Below are 27,266 nucleotides of genomic sequence, written 5' to 3'. Positions count from 1 at the left end.
GAGAAACTTCAAAGTAAATCTATCAAAGACAAAAGTTTTTGTTAGCAGGAAAGAAAACAGGGCACTAATGACATTTTAGATATGACCATGCTTGATAGCAGAAAAAGAAGTAGATAGATAGTAATTCAATAGAGTGTATCCTATATAAACTATGAATACATAAGCACGTCTTAGTGCAGTAGGATTACAGGCAGGTACTACAAAAGTGAATATATAAATGATGAAGATAATGATTATTTCTTTCATCACTTTTCTCCTCAGTTGTACAGTAATTCATATATTACTAGATATAGATTTAGTGGTTGCTACTAATAAAGCCTGATAAAGAGAACAATTATTTTAAAAATATGACATAAAGTAAAGGAGGACAGTAATTCTACCTTGTAAACATGTCTAGTTCAACATGCTAACAAAATATTAGACAGCAGATAGTCTTATTGTCTTCCCCTTCTCCCACATATCAAAGGCATAGATAACCCATTAGCAGTTAAACTAACCATATTAGGCCCAAGTATACTACCTGTTTTATGTTCAAACTGGTCAGATCCAGCCACTCACACCTACCCTACAATGCCATTCTAGAATTAAACAATTGCATCATCAAAATCTCAAAGCTACAAGATAATGCACAATTAATTCTAAATGAACATGAAAAAATAAACATTACATTTTACTGTGTAATCTGAATGCTAAAGGGTTAAAAACTTCCTACAGTTTTTATTCTGATAAGAAAAAGAAAAAAACATGTAGATGGAAAGAAAAAGGCCAAAACTTAATTAAAAGATTAATTATAAAATTTATAAGGAGAGTTAGTAGCTTTCATTAATAAAATAGCAACAGAAATTTAATTGAAGTACAAATCACACTATTTTTCAATGCAAATGATAAGTTTAAAAAAAACAATATTTTAATGGTTTTTTAAATTTTTTATTTTAGTATTTTATTTAGTTCTGTAATTTTAAAGCATGAAGAGGTCGTTTTGTTCTTTAAATGTTAAAAATGATAACAAAAATAATGACATAATTTGAATGTCAAATGGTGAAGAGATTCAGGATAAATTATTTTAAACAAAACCAAACATTTTTAGTTTGGTGTTGTATAAAGAAAAATAATAAAAAAAAAACCCACAAACTGAGAATCTCTTAAATGTAAAATGAAAAAAAAAAGAAACAAATTTTAAATATAGAAATGTTTCACAATTAAAATTTTAAGCTTTACATAATAACAAATCATAAAATATCCAGCTTCAGTTTTCAAAACAAGTTCCCATTTTTCTGCCAAAGCTAATTGTTTGTTAGCATTGTTCACAGCCAAAATATTAAAAAGAAACCTGAAAATACACTTATATCTAACTGTAATATGAAATCTTTGTTTACCCAGTGCAACAAAATTTATGCCTCTCTTAAATTTTCTGATAGCTGAATGACTAGATTATGCTAGGATATATGTACTTCACTTAAAATTTTGAAAGAAATAAACAAACTTTGAAATGTTAACTTAAATATCTTAGTCCTACAGTAAAAATTGTGGAGCATGAGACTTAAATTAAGCTGTCAAAATATCAATTTTCAGGTTTTCACATTCATCTGGCAGTGTCAAAACAATGTGTGATATGAATCTGAAAAAATATATAGAAAATAAATTATACAAAACAAAACAAAAAAAGTCAAAAGCATATGTTTAGTCTGTTGGGGAAAACCACTTTAAATTGAAGAAAATAAAATATTATTGTTTAGTTATTTAAGTTTTTAAAATAATTAAAGCTGCTTAAAATACTGATGAGTAAGGGAACTATTTTCTCAACCATAGCTGTTTTTGAATGGAATAAAGATTTAGACTAAGGCGACTTCAGATTGCTAGAGAGTTCCAGTGTATGTGTGTGTGTGTGTGTGTGCGTGCGTGCCTGCGTGTAGAAAATCATATCACCAATGATTACACCATATAATATTGACGACCATTTCTGTTGTGTCAGTATATTTAGATATAGAAAATATCAACCAAATTAATATATCCAAAAATATGTGTTAACATAAAATTATCAAAGCAATCCAAAATTGGTTAAATTCAAAATGAACTAAGGAAATATCTGTAGTAGATGAACTATACAAAAAGAACGCTAAGAAGAAATATATTTTAAACAAAAGCCAGTTTAGTATTTAACTTTTGATGATGTCAATAGATAATGAAAGAATAAGAAAAAACATGAAATTAGAAACAGAAATTCTATGTCATAACAATTAGTTATCTATTTATTAAATATGCTAAACAATTATACATATTATATTATATGCATGTTGTATTATATGAGAAGCAATTATAATTAATTGATGGATTATTCAGAATTGAAATATTTAAATGCTTTCCTATATTTATAAGAGCATTTCAATGTAAAATTACCTTTATAATTCAATAATGTTAATTTAGAAGTAATTATATCATACATTTCCTCAAAGCAAAGATCACATTTAAAATTATCAGTATTGTATGATGGCGCATAACTAATAATGGACCACTTTAAATCATACTTAATGTCCCTATCTTTTAAATTCCAAATGCATTTACTAATATTCATAGAATTATTCTAAACTTAAATGAATGAGATTATGAAATGTAGATTTCCAAATAGTAGCAGATGAACCTATGTAATAATATGTATGATCCCCTGTTTTTACCTTACATTGATACACTATATTCTTCCTTAAACAATGATTTTCTAAAGGACAGATAATTTTGTTTTTGAAATTCAAAGGTATTTATTCACTTATATGTGGTACTCATGGTTAAAAGAATTAGTACTAATCTGTCTCTCAGTAGTAGGTTTTAAGGCAGGATTATTATCAGTAGTATAATTAATATTACTACTAGATTAACTGTCTTATCAAAATTGGAATTACTTTTAATTAAAGTATCAAAATTTAGTTCATGAAAATTATCATTAGAGTTAATTCTACAATTGATCGTTGCCAGTGCCGTTGGACTGGCTCTTGTGCGGGTGGCATGTAAAATACACCATTTTGAGCGTGGTTGTTGCCAGAACCGCCTAACTCTGTAATTATGAAGCATGAAGAGGTCATTTGCTGCATAGCCACAAAGAGCCTTCTTTCTTGATTTCATTCATAGAAGTCATTATCCTTGGAAAGCATCTGACCCTTTCAAATACAATTATTCTACTAATGTAGAGACTGCACACATAAATACACACACACACATATACAAACAGCTATTATCTTCTGATGTTCCTAATTGGTCATCAATATCCTTAGTTAAATTAAGGTGCCAAGCTGGCAGAATTGTTAGCATGCCAGGCAAAATGCTTTGCGTTATTTCATCTGTCTTTAGGTTCTGAGTTCAAATTCCACCAAGGCTGAGTTTGCCTTTCATCCTTTCAGAGTCAATAAAAGAAGTACCAGCTGAATACTAATGTCACCATAATGGACTACCCATTCCCTGAACTTGCTGGCCTTGTGCCCAAAACCTGAAAGCAATATCCTAACTTAAATCTAACTTTAAACACAAGTATTATAATGTCTATATTTTTAGGATCCATTGAATTCTGAGGCCTTTGAATGAAAATATCACAATTTAACCAACAGTGGTTACAATTTCATGTATTTCTAGTCATTCACTACTTGCTAATAAGTAGCTCAATACTGACTAGTTAAAGATTATCAAACAAGTCATAGAGACAGTCATACAAGGAATCTTATAAATGAGAGCAAGAAGTTTTGGTGATGCTCTGTTCTTCAAGTAAGAGACTTTTATTCTGCTTGTCTTTACAAAGCACAGGGCAAAAGGGAGATTTAAAGAACACCCACATTCTTAATTCCTTTCCTCCCTTTAATTGAAATCATAAGTATTAGTGTTCAACCATTAACTTTAGCAATCCGAATTGCGGCTAATATTAGAGTTGGTCATCCATTATCTTAACCTTAATCAGTGACTTCCTATTATTTTCATTAATCAATACTTCTATCCTTATAACATCAATTATTTTTGTTCAAATTATGTCATGCAAAAAATGATATAGTTTGAGCAAAATATAAACACACACACAATAGGCTTCTATACAGTTCCCATGAAACAACTCTACACATAAGGAATTGGTCAGCCTGAAGCATATAAGTGAAGACACTTGCTGCTAAATAGAATTGATGTTCTGTAATTTGCATAAAGGTAGAATAAAAGAAAATAAATTTTTCTTTTCACCTTTCAAATATGAATTTAAAAAAATCTAATATGAACATAACTTTCTATTGAAAGAAATTATTTCAATTTCTAAGAAAAAATGTGTTGTATATTTAATATTACTGATTCTATTATGTACATTCCAGAATGAAAAATAATAAATAAACAATTATGAAACACAAGTGTATGGTCTAATCTGAAGCCTAATTTGATATTTATTTGGTAAATTAAGAAATACCTGGATATTGCATCGTTTTTCACTGAAGTTTTGCAACTGAAATAGAAGAGGAACTGCTAACTTCTAAAAAGAATGGTCCCTCTTTCTCTGGATGAAATGTACACGGCATAAGGTTATATATTCCACCAGAGATGTTGTCCAGCTGCAGTACACAATATCCAGGCCTGAAGGAAAAAAAAAAGAAAGAAAAAAGTGAATGTAATATTTTTTTGTGGTAGCTTGTTTTAGAAACATTACACTGGTAATAATTTTTCATTTAATGACCACTTCCCCATGTTTACATGGGTTGGATGGAGTTTATTTGAAGTAGATTTTCTACAGCTGGATGCCCTTCCTGTTGCCAACCCTCACCTGATTCTAAGCAAGGTAATATTTCCCCTTAGACCAGACATGCTATCACAGAATACTGAAAATGAATGACACTGCTTGTTTGACACTGAAACTCATTTACAGCAAATCACATAATGTCAAGATGAAGAGACAAAAACATACACATATATGCCCCCCCCCCCACACATACAGCAGGCTTCTTTCAGTTTCTGTCTACCAAATCCACTCACAAAGTAGGGCCAAGCCAAACAGACAAATGGAGCTTGGGCAACTCTCCAGCTGGCCAACTCCTGTCAAACTGTCCAATCTGTGCCAGCATGTAAAACGAATGTTAAACAATGATGATGATGATGATGAAGGCTTTAAATCACATGATTAGAATTTATAAGGATGACAGATTAAGATGTGTTAGACAACAATATCTTATTTCCACAGAGAAAATTGGACACAGCATAATGTATACAGAGTGATCAAGAAGGAGGGATATAAAACGAGAAGTCATAAAGTGAAAGAGAAACAAAAAGTTCTTTCTTTTATGATAGGTTCTTGTATTCACAATACAGTTAAGTGGAACAAACTAAGTGACATAATGGAAACAACATGGTTAATGAGATACAAACTCATTAGGCTTGACACCCAATCTGTTTTATCAGCTGTAGTTCCAAAGACCTTGTTTCTGTTTAACTGAAAGTACTGTTTAGCTTTTTCCCAGTCTTCAGTTTTAATAGTATGTAAGGGACGGTAGTTTCACTACAAGTATATTTCTTATATCTATCTTTCAATTTATAAGTATATTTTTTTATCATGAAAAAAGAATGCAATTTATAAAAGTAATAAAGAAAAAAAATCAGTAAATACACAAAATAAAGACTCATGCATCCCTCCCTCTGGTACACATCACCTAAAACTCACACGGCATTCTTCATCCTTCTCCTCATCTTCATGTATGTGTGAAATAATTTTACATTCGGGTATACACCTTGCAGAATGCTGTTTAAAGCTGGTTCACAGTATTTGGTTATCTAATGGCATCAACAATGTGGTAAGTACTGTTGCATGATGGTTCAAAATGATTGTAGTGAATAAAGAGTCTCATGAATTTCATTTTCTTTCTCACATATTTTTATATATATGTGTGTGTTGTATATGATGAGCTGTTTTCAGTTTCCCTCTTCTAAATCCACTCACAAGGCTTCAGTGGGCCTGAAACTATAGTAGAAGACACTTGCCCAAGGTGCTTTGCAGTGCGACTGAACCCAAGACCACGCAATTGGGAAGTAAGCTTCTTAACCACACACCAGATAAGTGCAAGGCTTAAGTATCAGAATAACCAAGTACCCATATGAGCATTATCTAATACTTCAATGAGACAAGATGCTAACACAGTCAAAAACTTCCTTCCTTGTCAGCAGGTCCAACTATATCCAGATATATTTTGATATATATAGACTGAAAATGTAATTTACCAACGGATTTTGTTATTTCTATGTCTTAGTCTGCTTAGCTGTGGTTGCAGTAGCTTAAAACTATCTTGTGGCATTTAGAACATATGATAGAGCATGATGACATTGCTAACAATGGCATTCCATATAAAATGAAAGCTATCTTTCATCGAAAGGCATAAATTAAGTTCATTGGGCTTCTTCCCATCACCTTTGGACAATCCCATATATATTTAGTGAAGTTCTGAGTTCTGATGTATATTAATAATATTTTGATATTTTGTTTTTAACTCTTTCTTTCACTTTGCCAAAAAAATGTGAAACCCTAGAAAAATGCATATCTAGAGCTTGTATATCTAGATAATTCAGTGCTTTGGACAAATAAGCAAAACATAAAAAAAAGGAAAAAGATTTAATTAAAACTAAAAACAAAGGTTTAAATTTAGCACTGAGAATAAATGTGATTAAACCAAAAATCTTTTCCCACTACTGCATGGGAAACAAAACACTTTTTTTCCCCTTGCTGTATCACCTAACAGGTAAGAGGTTTAATTCAACAAAATGGAAAAAAATAGATACAAAAAAAAAATATATAAGGTGATATTCAGAGCAAAGTGGGAATGGGTTATCACTTCCAATGAATTTAAGTGTACTTTCATACCTTGTAGCCATCAGCTATCCTCCCTGCCAATCCACACCCCCAATTGTACACTACAATAATGTAAAACAAAAGTTTTGTAGTTTGATTATCAAATTATTAGGTTGTTCCGAAAATAATAGCTGCTCTAAGTATTGTTTTGAAACGCAATTTTATCATAGTATTTTAATTATATTTTAGGTGAATTTTGACATACTTAATAACTGATGTATGCTTTTTAATAATTTTCTACGTATTTCAGACTGAAAACATTCATGAAGCATAGGTGCTCTTAATTACAAACATGACAAAAAAGGACCTTCGCTTACTTTTCTGCATGAGTTCAAGCTTGAGCACAATCAAAAGAGTATGGGGAGAGGGGTCCACAAGTGATTGCACAGTACGAAGTTGGTTTCAGAAATTCCATAGTGGTGATGAGAGCCTTGACAATGAAGAAGGTAGAGGACGGTCATGCAGTCTTGACAATGAACAATTGAAAGCAATTGTTGAACAAAACCCATGTCAAAGTGTCAGAGAAGACCCAGCAAACCAAGTGAGATCGTAGCTGTGGCCGATGCCAGTGTCATATAACTGGCCCATTTAAAAGTACCCTTCAATCATCGGGCAATAAGCCAAGCTTGTGAAAACCTGTTGAACCAAGTGAAATCGTAGTTGTGGCTGATGCCAGTGCTGCTGAATGGCATGTAAAAAGCACAATTTGAGCATGACCAATGCCAGTGCCGCTTGACTGGCACCCATGCTGGTGGCACATAAAAAGTACCATTCAAGTGTGGTAGACGCCAGTGCTGCCTAACTAACATCCGTACTGGTGGCATGTAAAAAGCACCATTTGAGTGTGGTTGATGTCAGTACCACCTGACTGGCTGCTGTGCTGGTGGCACATAAAAAAGCGCCCACTACACTCTCCCAAAGCACCCACTACACTCTCCCAAAGCACCCACTACACTCTCCCAAAGCACCCACTACACTCTCCCAAAGCACCCACTACACTTTCCCAAAGCACCAACTACACTCTTGGAGTGGTTGGCGTTAGGAAGGGCATCCAGCTGAAGAAACCTTACCAAATCAGATTGTAGCCTGGTGCAGGCCTCTGCCTGGCTGGCTCTTATGAAACCGTCCCACCCACGCTAGCATGGAAGACAGATGCTAAACGATGATGATGATGATATATATATACACACAGAGAAGAAATTCAAACAGTATCACCACTTGTAGCTTGCAGTATTCATAGAATATGTAAATAAACACTTAGACACATATTCACGTGCACACACACACACACACACAATGGGCTTCTTTCAGCTCTCATCTACCCACTCAACTCACAAAGCTTTAGTTGACTCAAGGCTGTAGTAGAAAATACTTGCCCAAGGTGCTGCACAGTGGAGGTGAACCCAAAACAACATAGTTGAGAAGAAAACTTTAACCACACAGCCATGCTTGCACATGCGCATGCATGCATGTGTGTGAGTGTTTGTTATGTGTGTGCATGTATTTGTATGAATGTTTACATTCTGTGTGCACATCAAAATAGCACTAAGCCCACTAGCATAGCTTGAGTGTGTGCCGCCCCTGGACCCCACTAAAAAACACATATTGCCTACAGTAGCATGGGTGAACTGCTCCCCCAGCTATGCTAGTGATTGAGCTGGACACTGAAAGCATTCTTCACAATTCTCTGTCAACTGATTGTCTGCAAGCTGTATGCTTTCAAAGATGTGTGAAATACAAAAGTACTTTACTTGGAAAAAAAAAAAAGGGAGGGGGTTAGTGACAGGAAGGGCATCTGGCTGTAAAACAACACCTTAATGATATGTACTCATTTAATACATGCTAGCATGGAGAAAGAGGTTTAAAATGAATGAAAGATATGGTAGTTGATAAATGAAAATATTTGAAACACACAGCTGGTGATGAGTTAAGGAAAACAAAAATATCTAAGAAAAATTTCACAAGTTTCCATGAATATATTTATCAATTTTTTTATGAACCAGTGAGGGAGCCACCTTGTAATCACTTGATCTGCTAGAAATAGCAGCCACACAGCTCTCAAATAGCATGTTTAAAAAGTGAATGCCATACTGCATAATGTCCTAGATATCCTAAAATGATGGGATATTTTGGGCTGGAATACTTTTGATCAGTCAAGATTAATCTAAGCTAAATAACGTTGATGTAGTAAGGCTGGTAGTGTGGTAGAAGAGGTGGAATGGCAGAGGAAGTTGGGTGGTAGAATAAATACCTTACAATATTTAGTTTTGTATTTCTATGTCTTAAGTTCAAATTGTGCCAGGTGACTTTATCTTTCATCCTTCAAGAGTTCATAAAATATGTACCAATTAAGTTGACCACAACCCTCCTCTTCAGAAATGTGGTCTTAGACCAGTGTAAGAAATTTTTGTTTACATTATTAGAAATTGTTCATCTGATTTATACTGTGTTGTGCATAATATATATATTGTCTATTTAAATCTGAGCGGTCAAGAGTACATATACACAAATTATGCTATCTATGAATGTGTTAACCTAGTTTATGATTGCAATACATATACATACATACATATATATATATATATATATATATATATATATATATATATATATATACACAGCTTAGATTCTGAAGCTGATATATATATGATGATGATAATGCTCACAATATTGTACAATCTTGGGTAAGCAATGATACTCCATTTTGAAAATGTGCTCTGCCCAACACAGCTGCATCATTAACAGCATAGCCTAGATGCTGGTGACATCTGCCATTTTGCATTTTGAAGACTTTAACTCTTTAGTGTTTAAAGAGACCCTATCTGGCCCAAATATTCTACCTGTTTTATATTCAAACTGGCCAGATCTTACATTTACCCTACAATGTCATTCTGAAAATAAAATAAACAATCACATCTGGCCTTTGATGCCTGCCCTATAATGTCACATCACTGAAATCTTAAAGCTACAAAAGATTGCATGGTTAATTCAAAACAATGAGAATAAGTAAGCACTGCATTTTACAGAGTAAATCTGAATGCTATAGAGTTCAAGATGAAATTTATGACAATTTCATGTCTTTAATAATTAAATACCAAATTTATAACAATTTCATTTAAAGATCAAATTTATGACAATGAATTTAATAATCAAAGACCATATCAATTGAATGTATAATCATTAGCACCACCTAAGCAAATGATGGGGACACTGTTGATTTTCACCAGTGAACAAAGGCCCAGTAATTCAGCTGTTATGTGATGAATGGTGGAATAAAATAATACCTTACTTGAGAAACAAGAAAAGGTTGGGAACAGGAAGTGCGTCCATTTGTAGGAAATCTGCCTCAAACAGGTTTCAATTAACCCATGAAAAGTCGTCGTCGTTGTTGCCACCGCCGCCGTTGTCGTCATCATCATTCAGTGTCTGCTTTCCATGCTGGCATGGGTTAGACAGTTTAACTGAAACTGGTAAGCTGGAGAGCTGCACCAGATTCCAATTTAATTTGGCATGGTTTCTACAGTTGGATGCCCTTCCTAATGCAAACCACTCCAACAGTGTAATTGGTGCATTTTACATGTCACCAGCATGGATGCCAGATATGTAGATGTTAAAATGATGATGTTGATGAAGTGCTCTCTCTCTCTCTCTGTCTCACACACACACATAGAAAAATACAAACTTACCGAAAATCGCCAGACGTTTTCCGCTTGAAGGCTCCTGGGGCATTAGGAATATTTTCACTGATTGCTATTATCTCAAAACCAACAGCATATTGCCTGAATAATTCAAATGTATATGTATTTTGTATTGTTATGATAAGTGTTGATGTCATGCAAGTATACACATATTAGAAAAATAATGAATAGACATTTTAAAAGAAAATACCAGTGAAATTTGTGCAAGAAATAAAGCTTTATCAAATGCTATAAATTATGTAGACAACAAAATAAACTGTTTGGTGTGATTCCCCATTAGAGTAATTAGTAGTAGAAAATGTGATAAAAAATTTTATCTACCATCAGCTTACTAGCTCATGGGGCTGGAACTACTGCTGATTTTCAAGGTATTTAAGCTGAGAATATAAAACACCCTACTGAATGGGATGTTGGTCCATTGCAGGGTTAAGCCCAAATGCTGCTAGTACTTTATTTTCAACTGAGTTTACAGGAGCAACATGAAATGAAGTGTCTTGCTCAAGGACACAATGTGCCACCACGTCTGAGAATGGAACTGATGATCTAATCAATATGGGTCCAACACCATAACCATTAGGTCATATAATTAGGAAAAGTAAACCTTCAATTTAATTAAATATACTCTGAATAAACTATCCTTTCCTATAGTAAGAAGGAACCTCTACACTGTTGTTTGGCTTGCTAGAAATAATAAATGAATCTCCTTCACATCACACCTAACCATCTTAAAAAAAAAGGACACATTTCGAAATGCAGTTCTAGATATACAAAAAGACAGGACGGCCACGGCTAGTATGCCTTTCATCATAACTTTGCCTTGGAGTCAGAGTGAAAACAATATGTTAAATAGTAATTAAACAGGCTAGTCTAATCCTTGTTTGAAAAAAAGTACAGAAGGAAAAAAACTGCATAAATATATATTTTAGGATGACCATTTTTTTCTTGCCAAATAAACACACACACACTATACATTCATTCTTCACTTGTTTATTATTGTTCTTATTTTATGTCCATTGTCTGGAAATCTTTCATCACACACCTGTGACCTCTTCAGCGACTCTCCATCCCATGTCTCCTCAAGAGACCTCTTTAGAGACTCTCCATCCCATATGTCTCCTCAAGAAGACATGAGGGATGGAAAGCGACTAATGAGGTTACAGGTGTGTGAAAAAAGATTTCAAGACAATGGATGTAAAATAAGAACAATGATAAACAAGTAAAGAATGAATATATAGTGCGTGTGTTTATTTGGCAAGAAAAGAAAAATATGACCATCCCGAAATATAACATTATCTGTTTCGACACACAATTTCATATCAGGAATCTTGCAAAACAAATTCATAAATGTAACAGAATGAATGTTTATTTAAATATCATTGAACTTAGTATGGTTACAAACATTTGATGGTATTACCAATATGAAAAGTTGAATAATTTAGCCTCTGAGGCTATCCCAATTTAACATTGGTTGAAACAAAATTGAATTTCTGGGAGTAATCTATATAAATATATGATAAATTTTTCACTTATTTACTAAGAAGGAAAGTAATTAGGAATTCCTAAAAAAAAACAACCTGCTATAAAGAATAATAAATTACTAATATATAACATCAGGAAATAAGAGATAAAAGAAAAGCCTAAAAACTCATCCCTGTCTTAACTGTAATAAAAATAGTTCCTGTTGCAATTTGAATCAAGGATGAACCAATAACATTTGTAATGAGTTTACTGTTGCTTTATTGCAGTGAATGTTTCCAAATAGCAACAATGCACAAAGTCAATGAACTAGGTGCTTTATATAGGAAATAATATATTCAACTGAATCAACTTATATAACCTATATATGCATGTAGATACACTAGCTTATATATGTGTGGGGGGGAGGTGCACACACGTGATCCTGATGGCCAACATATGCTAGATACTAATGTTTACCAATTAGTGACATTCCTTAACCCATTAGCAATTTAAGCAGCCATATGCAGCCCAAATATTGTAGATGTTTTACATTCAGACTAGACAGATCTGGCCTATTACATGTACCCTACAATGTCATTCTAAAGAACACAATCACATCATCAAAATCTTAAAGCTATGAAACCACAAATGATTAATTTAAAACAATGTGAATAAATATGCATTACAATAAACAGAATAATCTGAATGCTAAAGGGTTAAACAATGCTGGGTTAAATCTAATGTGAAAAGCAAATGTATGAAATACACTGCAGCTACTCATCATTGTAACCATTTATATATATATATACACATACATATATAATAATATAAATAATATATAAATATATGCATATATCCATACATATATGTACATACCTACATCTATATGTATACATACATGCATATATGGGTACAGTACATCAAAAAACGTAAACATAATGAGAAACGAAAACATAAAAACAAAAACATAGAAAACGAACATTTTCGAACAACAAAGAAACGAGACATGCAACATAAAGAGTATACCCCTTTGCCAGTTGTCCCTGTTTCATCTACTCTGTGTTTCGGAGGCAAGGACAATATGCGACTTTGTTGAAACAGTCCTTCCCGCAGAGCAAATTAAATAAAATTTGGGATTGTTTGTGGAGGATGAAAGTGTTAACAAAAACAGGACAGTGAGAAGAAGACAGTAAAAACAAATGGTGAGGGCCGTTGAGACAAGACGATAGAAAAATTATTTCCTAATGCTAACCACTTTACAGTGTGTGCTGGGTGCTTTTAACATGTCAGCTTGGTCTACACAATCTATTTTCCATGTGTCTAAAGACTAATCTATAAAGCATATTTTACTAGTTTTCTTCAGCATTTCTTTATTTCTAATATAACTTTCTACTATTAACCCTTCACTCTTGATATTTATTTTTCCCTTTCACTATTCTTCATCTGAAAACCTTTCCAAATCCCACCTCTAATACACTCCACAAAATCATTCAAAATCTTTGAACTTCTTTCCTTTAAAACCTCAAATGTAAGATCTCTTCCCTGAAGACGGAGGCTCATCTCATCCTATGATGGAATCAATCTACAAACACTATTTTGGACCACCAAGCCCCCAGAAATGGCTGTTGGATTTGTGATACTTTTCTTCAACCCTTTTAATTCTGTATATAATTTGTATTCTGTGTAAGTCAGATCTTATTGTTTGTAAACATATATACATTTTTTGAATTTCATGTATTTAATTTACCTTATATATTGATCTAACTTGCTTATTCCTACATTTACTTCTATACCCTCACAAGTTTAAATCTCTTGAGCACTATTAAGTGTATTTTATATGGAGAATATCTGATTCTCATCTATGAACTATATTTTTAATATTCTGTGGACTGCATTCAATTGACATTGCTCATTACATAACCACCAGCAAGAACTAGATCATATCCAAATTGTTGCTCATTTAATTTCAGTATGAATCAACATGTAAATATCTTGTTTAGATCATAAGAATATGGAAACTTCAAGAGAGTGAAATAATTCATTTTTAACAGTGAAACTCAAAGAAGATAAAGATATAAATAATAGATGGGTTAAAAAGCCCTCAATTTTATCCATTTTATTTTATTTGATAAGTGTCAACACTTACTTTGGTCCCATCAACTCAATCAAAATATTATTATCACTGAAGTGATTGTCAATATTTATCTGGTAAATAGGGTTATATTTATGCGTTTCTGGATAATTAGCACAACCTCCAGCAGTTATTCCTTTCCAGTGTCCAGTGATCTGGTCAAGGAAGAAAAAGGTAAAACTTCAAAACCAAGAAATTTAAAAAAAGAAGTCAAATTTTTAACAATTGTTTTCCATGACTGCACAAAAACTAGTAAATTCAGATAATTCCACATTTACTGAACTGATGTGAAGTGGCATGACACTGTATTTTCCAGCAAAGTAAAATTTTTCAGACCAAAATTTATACCCCAAAACAGCAGGTCAACCTATGCACCAAGACAGCTGTGGAGAACCAAGAATTGCATGTGAAATGCACAGGATTTGGAAAGATAGTGACAATATTTGAATGTTTACACTACATGTTTACACTATACATGTCAACTTGCATGCCAGAAAATACAGTATTACCAATAATTTTCAACAGGCATGGCTGTGTGGTAAGAAGCTTGTTTCCAACCACATGGTTCCAAGTTCAATGGCACCTTGGGCAAGAGTCTTCTACTATAGCCTTATGATTGGATATGATAGACGGAAACTGAAAGAAGCCTGTCATGTGTTTATGTGTATGCACACACACACACACATCTAAAACTGGCACTCCATTCAAGATAACATTTTTATTGGATTATTATGTTTGGTTTCTTTTAGATGTATAATTGCCACTGAAATTGGTTCAAGGTTATTATTAAAATATTAGCTTTAAATTGTGGCACAAGGCCAGCAACTTTGGGGAGGGGGCAAGTCAATTATATCGACCCCAAAAGAATGAAAAGCAAAGTTAACCTTGGCAGAATTTGAACTCAGAACATAAGGAGGGATGAAATGCTGCTAAGCATTTTGTCTGGTGTGCTAACGATTTTGCCATCTTGCCATCTTGATTATTATTAAAATATTCCTTTCTACTCTAAGCACAAGGCTCAAAATTTTGGTGGGAGGAGGCCAATCAATTAGATCAACGCCAATATGCAACTGGTACTTAATTTATCAACCTCGAAAGGATGAAAGGCAAAGTTGACCTCAGTGGAATTTTAACTCAGAACATAAAGACAGATCAAATACAGCTAAGCATTTCGCCCGGCATGCTAATAATATATTATTATTAAAATATCAACATAATGGAAAATGGATGTTGAATGATGAAGATATAAATTTTTTTAAAAGTTGATACCAAGAACTTACTCTTTTGCCATATTCCTTTTTGTAGAGGTCCACAATGCTTGTGAGAGTGAACTCAGAATTAGAATACACACGTAGAGTATAATAGATAGAATTATTCTTTTCATACTGGGAAACAATCAAAGTGTATGAATTAACTCCAGGTTCCTCATTCAGCTTACATAAATAGTGAGGGCTGTTGATTCTTACCCCATCAATATAAGGTGGTGGGTCATCTGAAAATAAAAGAAAAAAGCAGTAAAATGTGGAGAATGAAAAGATTAAAGAAGGAGAGGAATTTGGACTGGAATAAGCACAGTTTCCATTAAAATTTCTGTATTTTTGCTTTGTGAGTTTTGTAATTATATAAATTTTAAAGACGAATGGCAAAAACAAAATATATTTAATCCGCTCATGATTAATCACTAAAATAAGAAGGGCTTATGAAACTGTACAAGAAAAATGTATTTGATGAAAATTTTAACATTTCATTTTATTTACATTTGACGGATATTTGTCCTCATCTTGTTTGTTGTTAACACAACCTTTCGGCTGATATACCCTCCAGCCTTCATCAGGTGTCTTCGGGAAATTTCGAACCTGGGTGCTCATTCCTAAGGTATTTTTTGATGTTATTATTATTATTATTATTATTATTATTATTATTATTATTATTATTATTCAGGTCACTGCCTGGAATTGATCTCGGAATCTTGGGGTTAAGAGCGCAGGCTACTAACCCCAAGATTCCAAGTTCGATTCCAGGCAGTGACCTGAATAATAATAATAATAATAACAACTAGGGGTTTATCTTTGGCTAGGTATTTCTCCTGCAGTTGCCTTACCAGGAATATAGTAGCAGTGGTGCTTCTACCTGGCACAAAACAAAACTGCATCTTATCTAAGCAGCCACTACACTCTCGGAGTGGTTGGTGTTAGGAAGGGCATCCAGCTGTAGAAACTCTGCCAGATCAGATTGGAGCCTGGTGTAGCCATCTGGTTCACTAGTCTTCAGTCAAATCGTCCAACCCATGCTAGCATGGAAAGCGGATGTTAAACGATGATGACGTGTGTGTGTGTATATATTTATGTGTCTTTGTATCTGTGTCCTCCCGACCATTACTTGACAACCGATGTTGGTGTGTTTACATCCCTGTAACTTAGCAGTTCAGCAAAAGAGACCGATAGAATAAGTATGGGGTTGATTTCTTCAATTAAAAAACCGTTAAAAGGCAGTGTTCCAGCATGACTGCAGTCAAATGACTGAAACAAGTAAAAAAATTAAAAAATAAAAGAATATAAAAATGAAAAAAAAAAGAATAGCACAGGTAAAGCATGGACTATGACCATTTCATAGCAAAATGATACTTGTTACATAAGTTTATGAAATGGTCCTAGCCCATGCTTTACCTTGTCTATTCCTTACTTTTTTTGATTTTTATTTGCATTCTTAGCAGCTTTAGTTGCAAAACCATGAGCCATAGGGTAACTGTCAGCTTATTGAAATACCTTTTAATTTCAATATGGGAAGAAACGTTTTAATAAACATGTTTTATTGTATATTGTCCAATTTTTGTCATCTGTACTACTGCATAAATGCTTGAAGCTTACTAACTTCCTGTACTTGGATCTCTGGATCATACGTACCTCCTATCTATATCTATGTGTGTGTGTATGTGTGTGTGTATGTATGTATGTATGTATGTATATGTAAGTTATGTTTGTGCATTTCTGCGTGTTTGTACATCTCACCACCCCTTAATAACGGGTGTTTGTTTTGTTTACATCCCCCAGTAACTTAGTGACCAATAAAATAAGTACCAAGTTTTTTTTTAAAAAGTAAGTACTGGGATTGATTTATTTGACTAGAAACCTTACAAGGTAGTGTTCCAGCATGGCCACAGCCCAATGACTGAAACAATTAGAAAATACAAGTAATAGAAAGATAAAAGAATACAGCTTGATAGATAGATAATACTTACATGGATAGAAAACTCTCTTCCCATCACTCTTGTATACTAATAGTGTAATAAATTCACGGTTGTTTGCAAAGTCATCCTAACAAGAAGAGAAAAAATAACTTTGGATAAAACGAGATGCACAATGACTGTAAAGCTATAGCATTTACTAAAGGAAACTGTTGTGGAGTTAAAAATGTTGGCCTACTGACAAGAGTGTAAGTTCAAATACTGCTATTGCCATTAAACTATACCCTAGGTAACACATTGTTGTGTGTGTGTGTGTGTGTGTCACTAAAGTGACTGAGGGCACTAGTATTGCTAGAAATAAGAGTTAAAACAACTCAGCCATGAGAACTCTTATTTCGAGCAATACTGGTGCTGACTAGTGCCCTCAGTCACTTTAGCGACGTATATATTTCTGCCTTTCAGTTGTAAAATTGCGAACAAGCCAACCTTATTATATACTTCACATAAACACATACATGCATTGTCATATTTGTTTATTTACATGTGCACACACACACACACACTCATATAAAATATCCACTGCAATGGCTCCACTGCAACGGAAATCTGCAATGGTTCCATAACTACCATCTCAGCTATAACCTTGGAGCCCTCATAATCCATTACAGCACTTACCTAGTGTACCTAATTGTTTAGATCACCTGTGAGCTAAACCCCACACTTTGTATATATATATATATATAATGGTATATATATATATATATATATATATATATTTCGTATGTGTATTTCGTGTGCAAGATTCTTGATGTGGATACGTGTGTTGAGAGAAATACAATTAAACCTTGGGAGATGTATTATGCCGGTAATAAACACACGCACTGGTTCAGTCCTTTATTAATTTATATAGTTTTTTGTTAAATTATTTCATTGCACTCTTGCAATCTCTTCAAAATAAATGGAAGTGGAGAGACAAGTTACTGAAGAGATTGCAAAAGGACTGAACCAGTGCGTGTGTTTATTACCAGCATAATGCCTCTCCCAAGGTTTAATTGTATATATATATATACTTGCTGTGTAAATATGTACCATTCTGCTTGCTGTGTATATATTTTGATGTGACTGTACTGTTCTCTCTCTCCCCTTTCGTTTCCTCTCTCTAATTCTTTTCCTCTCCCCTTCACCGTTCTCTGTCCCTCTCTCTTTCTTACTCTTCCTCCTTTATTCTCTCATTGCTCACACGTAACCATCAGCCATCTTTCTTTTCCTAACTTGAGCTTCTTTCTTTCGTTTTGATCTGCCACACAGATCACATGCATTCTTGTTTGTCTCCTCTCTTATCTTTTCTCTTGTCAAAGCTTGTTCCTCCAGCGTTCGCCACCTCACCTCAATATGGCTTAGCAGCCCTTACTGTTTGTTTTCACTGTCCTGTTTTTGTCACCAACTTTGACACTCTGCAAATCCTAAATTTCATTTTGTTTTGCTGGAGCAACTGTTTTCTTGAAGACACATCTTGTCGTAATTACTCGAAATGTGGAGTAGATAAATAGCTGACAACTGATGAAGGGTCGTTCTTTATGTTACTTGTCTTGTTTTCCATTTGTTTCTTTCGTTGTTTGCAAAAATCAAAGATAAATCTAATGTAGTTAGACTGCATGCAATAAAGCATTTATAAACTGTCTACCTTAAATTTATTTTAGATTTTTTAATACAGAGTGTTTATATATAAAACATATATTGAGTTTCAATTGAAAATATGATAATATTTAAAAGAAAAAATATTTTATAGAGAGGAAGACCTTATCTGTAATATGCCGAGTTAATAGGATCCATAATGTAGATGGCTGAGTACTTTTAACTTCAAGATGATACTGTGGGTTGAAACTAATATTGTAGCTGTCTTTCTTTGGTCCCTCTCTGGCTTGCCAGGCACTGAAATGACCCAATAAATAAAAATGACAGCAGTAATAATATCAAATATCAACAAAAGCAACAGTAACAATAACAAATGCTACCCAAGTATTTTGAAGAATATGAAATAAAAAGATGAGATAATAGAGAATAAAAAGCAATAAATACTTTTAATTTATAGTTATTGAATCGATACAGAATTTATAAAACAATGAAACAACCATGTTAAGTATAACTGTTGTATTAGACACGTAGATGAATTTGTAAGAAATTTTATTATAATACAAAAGCTTTAAAAGGGAATTAACTTTGTATGCCTTGCTGATAGCTTTCCTGAATGCAATACCACATTAATGGATTGAAAATATTTACTCCACAGCTGATAAATATGATGTGAGTAATAATATACAAATATTGAATGACAAGAAATAATTTCATAAAATAGGAAAACTGCAACTTAGTACAGTAAACTCTCTTTTATGTGATACTCAAATAACCAGGTCTCTCAAGTAACCAGTGCTCAGAAAACAAATAAAATAAAAATGTGTTATTAATTAGAGTCAAGGTAATTTGTGCTAATTGTGTTAATTAAATGTCATTAAAAGAAAGGTAGTTTCCATTGTATCTAAAATGGATCACTGCTTCTCAAAGTACAGTGCAGTATTTTATTTTACTGCATTCACAGTACCTCTATTTTATTAGGTTAATAAAACCTGTTCTTTACTTAAATTATACTTTTATTTCTTCCTATTTCCCTCATTTTCACTAGATTCAAAATATAAATAATAACACTGATGCATATATATATACAGTAATCCATTGCCATATCGCAATTTATTATTTAAGCTTACATCGATTCCTCCGTAGTGTTGTTTTGCATTTATAATAAAATAAATATATACAAATCATAACAATAAAAAGAAAAATACAGTACTGTTTCTACTTCGCGAATTTTCACCTATCGCGGAGGGGTTTGGAATATAACACTCATGATAGTTGAAGGATTACTGTAGTTTTAATGAGTTTTGTACAGTGCTATGGTAATTTTAAAAATAATGATCAGATAGCTGGAAAATTCAGTCATCTGGCAACCCTTTGGTCCCAGTGGTGCTAGGTTGGTGGAAGTTTACTGTGCAACTATCATAATACAAAACTAATAATGGAAACACAAAGCAACATGCTTACTCAAGTTATAAAAATTATTTCATGTTAAAATGAAAAAGAAGGCCAAAATTATAAAGAGAAAGCTTTAAAAAAAATATTGGCTTAACCTGTGTATACAAGTGGTATGCTTGAATAATTCTGGGTTCCAGTTAATGTGGATTACTTCATAAAAATGGCAAATAGATTCATAGTCTATCCAAAACACTCCTGTAAAAATATTTCATAAATTAATATTAGTTTTATCTTTCATTTTTAGACCATGATTTGGTTTCAATGACAGAGGATTTGTTCAAGCTGCACTGGCTCAGGAACGAAATTTGCTTAGGAGGTGCAAACCGAGGTACAAAATTTTTAACGAAGACTTATTGTTTATTTATTTATTTATTTATTTATTTTGTTCTTTGAGAAAAAAACCTAACTTCGATCTTCTTATAGATCACTTTTTATGCACTGTTTTCTAAACTTTAAACCTGAGAAAATTAAGGGCAAAAATTTTGATTTTGCACCTCCTGCACCCATTGTTCCTGGGCCCACGTCCAGCTGTGTTGATAATACATATTCTCTGAGAAGTATTTCAATATAGAAATACAGAATGAAATAGATATGGAATTAACTGAAAGATTTTAATGTAATTTAACCCTTTAGCATTTAAACCAGCCATATCCAACCAAAATATTCTCCCTGTTTTATGTTCAAACCAGCCAGATCTGGCCTCTCACACCAACCCTTCAATATCATTCTAAAAATCTCAAAGCTACAAGATAATGCATGATTAATTCAAAGCAATGTGAATAAATAAGCATTACTTTTGACAGAATAATGTGAATACTAAAGGGTTAATGTAATAGAACATTAGAATGGCCTATGAATAAGATAAGAGTTTCCAAGAATGTGATATAACAAAGGGGGTTATACAAGCATAGTGACAATAAGAGAAACATCATGGAATCATAGGCGATGGAGTTTTGGGCTGCCAGGTTAATGGATATAAAAAAATCCATGGTTCACATCCTATTATCAGAGCTATATAGTTTTGGATAAAGGTATTTAATTCTCAAAGGTTCAATTTAGCAGGTCTTAAAAAAAAAAACATATGGAGAAAGGTACAGCTCACCACTGTAAGTAGTGGAAGCATTTTGCAACTGGGAGGTGACACTCAGCAAAGTCTATATAAGACTGATACCTAAGAGAGGGAGAGACATATTTCAACTAGTCCTAGCTAAAAACTCAGATGAGATCAGGAAATTGTATTCTGCTGGTTCTATTGATTTTAATCCTAGGATTAAAATCAATGCTGTGACTATTTACATGATTAAATGAATTTGCTCATACCGTATACTTGAATTCCAAGCCAGTCAACTTAAGACTCAACAAAGTGGTTTGTACATTGGTTTCACAAACTATATAGGACATTCTACCTCCTGCTGTTTCCATGACAATACTGAGTTACACTAATCCTAACTATTAACTAACATCTTCATTTTGGCAATATTCACATTTCTGTATTTTCATACTAATTTTGAATAATAATGATTTCTTGCTATCACAGATTAATAATGAACAGACGCCTTACCATTATCAAAGCTCTGGGCACTTTTAGGGTCATAGTTTAAAATACTTTGCATTTCTGGAGTCCAATGTTTAGTATCATGCTCAGAAAATCTTCCTTTCCATCTGAGATGATTCCAAGGGTTTTTTAACATGAATAATCTTCGACCCTTTGAACAAAGAATAATATTTTTCTGTAATAATGTTCATGGATTTTGCATAAGTGTTGTTTTTTAGCATATAGTTAAAGCTTAAACTCAACAACGTAAATATCACATTAACAATATATCTAATTAAGGGTTGTTGTTGGCACTCCGTCACTTATGATGTCGAGGGTTCCAGTTGATTCAATCAACGGAACAGCCTGCTCGTGAAATTAACATGCAAGTGGCTGAGCACTCCACAGACACGTGTACCCTTAACGTAGTTCTCGGGGATATTCAGCGTGACACAGTGTGACAAGGTTGACCCTTTGAATTACAGGCACAACAGAAACAGGAAGTAAGAGTGAGACAAAGTTGTGGTGAAAGAGTACAGTAGGGTTCGCCACAATCCCCTGCTGGAGCCTCGTGGAGCTTTTAGGTGTTTTCGCTCAATAAACACTCACAACGCCCGGTCTGGGAATCGAAACCGCAATCCTATGACCGCTGCCCTAACCACTGGGCCATTGCACCTCCACCTAATTAAGGGTAAAAAAAAAAAAGAGTAAAGACCTCCTTTAGTCATTAATGACCATGGAATTGCTCCTAGAAAGTTCCCTCTGAAGCACAAGGCTGGGCGAGGTTGTTTATGGAAGACCAGCAGTCACTAATGCATACCAGCTTCCTCTTTTCATGCCCACAATGTTATCCAAGGAAAAGGCAAAAATCAATACAACTTGGCACCAGTGATGATGCAGCTCATTTCTACAGCTGAGTGAACTGGAGTAACATGAAATACAGTGTCTTACTTAAGAACACAACACACAGCTCAGTCTGAGAATTGAACTCACTACCTCATGATTGTGAGCCCAATGCTCTAACCACTTAGCCATGTATCTTCATATCTAATTAAAGCTATGCATATTTACAATAACTTTACTTTTAATATAAAAATGCATATCAACATTTTTGTTCATCAAGTTCTTAGTCTTCATACTTGCACAACTTATAAAAACATATCAAATATCTAGAGAAACATTTTCAGACATTAATTATATTCTTTCTTAGAATTGTTAAAAAAAAAATATGACAAATGTAAAAACTTACTTTAACTTCTTTGATGTCTAACATAGCATATGCATGAGTAGGAACAAGACCAGCACGTTCAGCTTCACTTTCACTTATGTCACCAGTAGACATTGTAACTAGACAGTCACCTTTGTGAAACCGCTCATAAATGCGCTTAAATACTTTATCTTTATCAAATGGCGAGGTAGTAGATACAATAGATATACGCTCTGGAATCCAGCCAGTTAGTGCATTGAGATCGATATTCTGTATTGCATTGAAAAATGAAAATGAAGAAAAATAATTTTTAGAAAAATAAATCAAAAGCAGCAGCAATGGCAAAAAAAAAAAATCATTTTTACAATATCATCAGGACATTTACATCATGATAATGTTATACTCTTCAATTTGCAATATTATGAGTCCCAGGACAAATACAGTGAAAAACACAGGGATAGTGACTGGTGCATTCTAAGCATAGTTAAGCATTGAAAAGAAAGTGTAAGAGTCAGTGTCATGTACCAGCCAGAATTTCTTTGTGTGTGATTTGGGTTCAGAAATCTGCACCTCTGTCCTCTAGATATTACTTAAAACTATTGTTGTTGTTGTTGGCACTCCGTCGCTTATGACGTCGAGGGTTCCAGTTGATCTGATCAACGGAACAGCCTGCTCGTGAAATTAACGTGCAAGTGGCTGAGCACTCCACAGACACGTGTAACCTTAACGTAGTTCTCAGGGAGATTCAGCATGACACAGTGTGACAAGGTTGACCCTCTGAAATACAGGTACAACAGAAACAGGAAGAAAGAGTGAGAGAAAGTTGTGGTGAAAGAGTACAGCAGGGTTCGCCACCATCCCCTGTCGGAGCCTCGTGGAGCTTTAGGTGTTTTCACTCAATAAACACTCATAACGCCCGGTCTGGGAATCGAAACCGCGATCCTATGACCGCAAGTCCGCTGCCCTAACCACTGGGCCATTATGCCTCCACACTTAAAACTATTAGAACATATTCAACCTCCAAACAGGCTACTAATGTCTCTTTGTGTATGTATGTTCATGTATCTGCTTACCAAATAAACATGGTGAAAATATTGCTACTTAAAAGCTATTTAAGAACAGACTCTAGTGATGTTTTATAGAAGAAAAAATAAATACACATAAATCATTTGCAAATGAAGTAGGGTTAAAAAAATTTCTTTTTTTAAACTACAGCTAGCTTGCAGGAAATGGTATTATCAATATAAGTATGCAAACTTACTATGAAATATCTTACAGCTTGGAAATTTACAAACTCCAGACAGATAGCTGTACTTAATGACAAAATTATAAAAAAAAAAAATGATAATGACAATGATGATGATGGTGGCAGTGACAGCAACAACAATGCTGGGTGGGGGTGAAGGACAAAAAAAAGGATATGAAACCTTCACAAGTTGCATGCAGTTATATATGTTGTAGATATGTAAAAGTCTGATAGTTGTAATAGAGACATTAGTCTCTCTCTATCACCTTTCAACAGCATTATATATGAAGAGACATTAGAACAATTTAACATAATAAAAATAAGTTTTATTTTTGAGGATGCTTGGTTATATAAATCCTGTGTCACTCAGCTTAGCAGCCGCTGATTAGGCTGTAGTTGGTATTGGAAAGTTAAGAGCTTCGTTGATGCCTGCCAGAGAAGCAAGTAGCTATCACCATCGAAGGCATCGTGGTGAAGAGTGCTTCGTTGAGGAGCGAGGAGTTGTCACGTAGAAGGTCTGTCGCTCAACTGGCTTAGAAAGTGAAACAACTCTTTAAGTACTAGTTTTACTACGCATGCGCAACTCGAGGGGCTTCCGGTGGTGAAGTCTCTTGCGCATGCGCAGAATAGTACTTCCTCAATGGTGGCTATAATTTCGCGCCACTACAGATACTATAATCTTTTCAATGAGAATCTCATGTACATATACCAAATGACTTTACACACTCCCAACATGACCATCTAGTAGGAATTTTCAATTTCCTTTGAAAAAGAATATACATGTTTGTGTGTATATTCATATATGCACTCGTGCACAGATATGTTTCATTACAGTAAAAATTTAATTAATATACAAGATGATTAAGGTGGCAAGCTAGCAGAAATGTTAGTATGCTAGGCAAGATGCTTAGTCGCATTTCATCTGTCTTTGTGTTCTGATTTCAAATTCCACTAAGGTCGACTTTGCCTTTCATCGTTTTGGGTTTGATAAAATAAGTACCAGTTGAACACTGGGATCGATGTGATCAATTTGCATCCATCCCCTGAATTTGCTGGCCTTGTGCCAAAATTTGAAACCAATATACAAAATAATTGAAGACATTGAAACAAAGTTCAATAAATCTTACCGAATTTGATCCTGGAAAATCATAGCCACCCATCACTTTCATGTATGCCTTCTCCAGAAGTGAGACCCATAGTTCACTTCGATTATTAGAAAATGAACAGAGTAGTTCCGAATTACGACCAAGAGGTAAATAATCATCTATGATCACCTGAAAAACATGACTGTAAAAATCAGTAATTTTTAGTAATTTGTTATTTAAGAAGATTCTAAAACCCGTTCCTGAGATTGTGATAAATATCTAAACTAAAGAAAGAATGTGGAATCTAACTTAAATGTTTGATTATTCTATGATTTTAGACAAAGTTGAAGTCTCTGGTAATGTCTAAATTAACAACTTCCCATTAGGCTTATATTTATATTTATAAGTGGTTGTGTGGTAAGAAGCTTGCTTCCCAACCACATGGTTTCAGGTTCAGTCCCACAGCATGGCACCTTGGGCAAGTGTCTTTCACAGACTGTACTGGGTGCTTTATATATAAACACCAGCACCAGTGCTTTTAATGTAGAACCAACATGAGGGCTTTTTATATGGTAGCAGCATCGGTATCAATTCTGCTGTAGTAGACAAACCTTCTTGAGTACAGCAAGGCACCAGATATCTTGGTCCTTTGTCATATCCTTCATAAACCTCGGTATCTTGCAATCAGTCCATGTTTGTCCCCCACCACTGCTTGACAACTGGCGCTGACATGTTTATTTCCCCATAACTTAACAGTTTGGCAAAAGGGACCAATAAAATAAGTACTAGGCTTAACAAAATAAGTCTTGGGGTTGTTTTGTTCAACTAAACCCTTTCAAGGTGGTCCCAGCATGGCTGCAGTTAAATGACTGAAACAAGTAAAAGATAAATCCCTAACATACATTTAGCTCTTGATTAAGAATAAAGGGTTTCTTTTTTTACCTGTCATTCATATAATATTGCTGTGGTTCACAAGCCATGCCACTTCCTGATGACCGATATTGCTTCTTTTTTTTTTTTCCCCTCACCATGTATTTTATTCTATTTTGGCATTAAGTATGCTCTCACAGTCTTATCTAGAGACAAATATGTTGACTTTCGCAGTAGGTGAGCTGCTGAGAGAGTCAACTAGATGGATATGTTCCATTAAAACTAGATAGGAATATTTAGAATTAACGGATTAACTTGTATGAACAAAATCTTGATGGCTCTGTATTGAACAAAAATCTTTAAAATTTTCTTTGGAAAAACTGTAACTGGAAATAAATGGTTGTTAATAGTCACCTAGAGATTAACCTTTGTATTTTCTAAAAACTGTTCTTTGAAGAACATCTGCCTGTGATTTCCTGAACTAAAAGAGAATAAGATTCAGTTTTGAATGAATTCATCATGCTGAAGGCTCTACTGAAGTGTACAACTTTCGTTATAAGTTTAGCTGAGATATTTTGGAATGATAAATAATAAATAACTCCTGACAAATGACACCATTGCAGCACTAAAGTGACAACCCTCCAACCCATGCTGTCCTCCAAAGTTTCCTCTGCTTGGCAGATGGGGTTCTTAAACATTTTGCCCCAGACACTTCATATGACATGTTGAGTTACTTCTCTAGACGAGAGAATTTGGGGGGTTTGTACAAGGGGTTGTTGCTGGTGAGGGTCTTACAAGGTTGGAGTGCAAATCCCACCTCAACATCATGCTGATTGTAGAGGCAATGGAAATTGCCTCAATGTGGCTGTGGATCAGGAGGTGTGAGCTCTGGAAGGGGCAGTGCTACTGGGAGTAGTACTAA

At 34.0% G+C, this 27,266-nt stretch overlaps 1 protein-coding gene across 2 annotated transcripts in view; it reads right to left on the bottom strand.

Moving 5' to 3' along the window:
• Nucleotides 1-905: 905 nt before the first annotated feature.
• Nucleotides 906-27,266, bottom strand: part of LOC106876325 (calpain-7) — a 43,936-nt gene continuing 17,575 nt past the window's right edge. For both annotated transcript variants that reach the window (XM_089353517.1, XM_014924826.3), the window contains exons 12-22: nucleotides 25,517-25,663; nucleotides 23,186-23,413; nucleotides 21,964-22,108; nucleotides 20,498-20,597; nucleotides 19,115-19,247; nucleotides 17,370-17,445; nucleotides 15,412-15,623; nucleotides 14,147-14,286; nucleotides 10,531-10,623; nucleotides 4,424-4,587; nucleotides 906-1,618 (exon numbers count right to left, since the gene is read on the bottom strand). In XM_089353517.1, coding sequence (XP_089209643.1) covers nucleotides 4,443-4,587; nucleotides 10,531-10,623; nucleotides 14,147-14,286; nucleotides 15,412-15,623; nucleotides 17,370-17,445; nucleotides 19,115-19,247; nucleotides 20,498-20,597; nucleotides 21,964-22,108; nucleotides 23,186-23,413; nucleotides 25,517-25,663 — 1,419 coding nt within the window. In that variant the 3' untranslated portion in view covers nucleotides 906-1,618; nucleotides 4,424-4,442. The remainder of the gene's footprint in view (nucleotides 1,619-4,423; nucleotides 4,588-10,530; nucleotides 10,624-14,146; nucleotides 14,287-15,411; nucleotides 15,624-17,369; nucleotides 17,446-19,114; nucleotides 19,248-20,497; nucleotides 20,598-21,963; nucleotides 22,109-23,185; nucleotides 23,414-25,516; nucleotides 25,664-27,266) is intronic.

Source organism: Octopus bimaculoides, chromosome 1 (genome assembly GCF_046866305.1).
Source record: "Octopus bimaculoides isolate indiv1 chromosome 1, ASM4686630v1, whole genome shotgun sequence".
Classification (NCBI taxonomy): Eukaryota; Metazoa; Mollusca; class Cephalopoda; order Octopoda; family Octopodidae; genus Octopus; species Octopus bimaculoides.
This window is presented reverse-complemented; position numbering and strand designations above follow the sequence as displayed.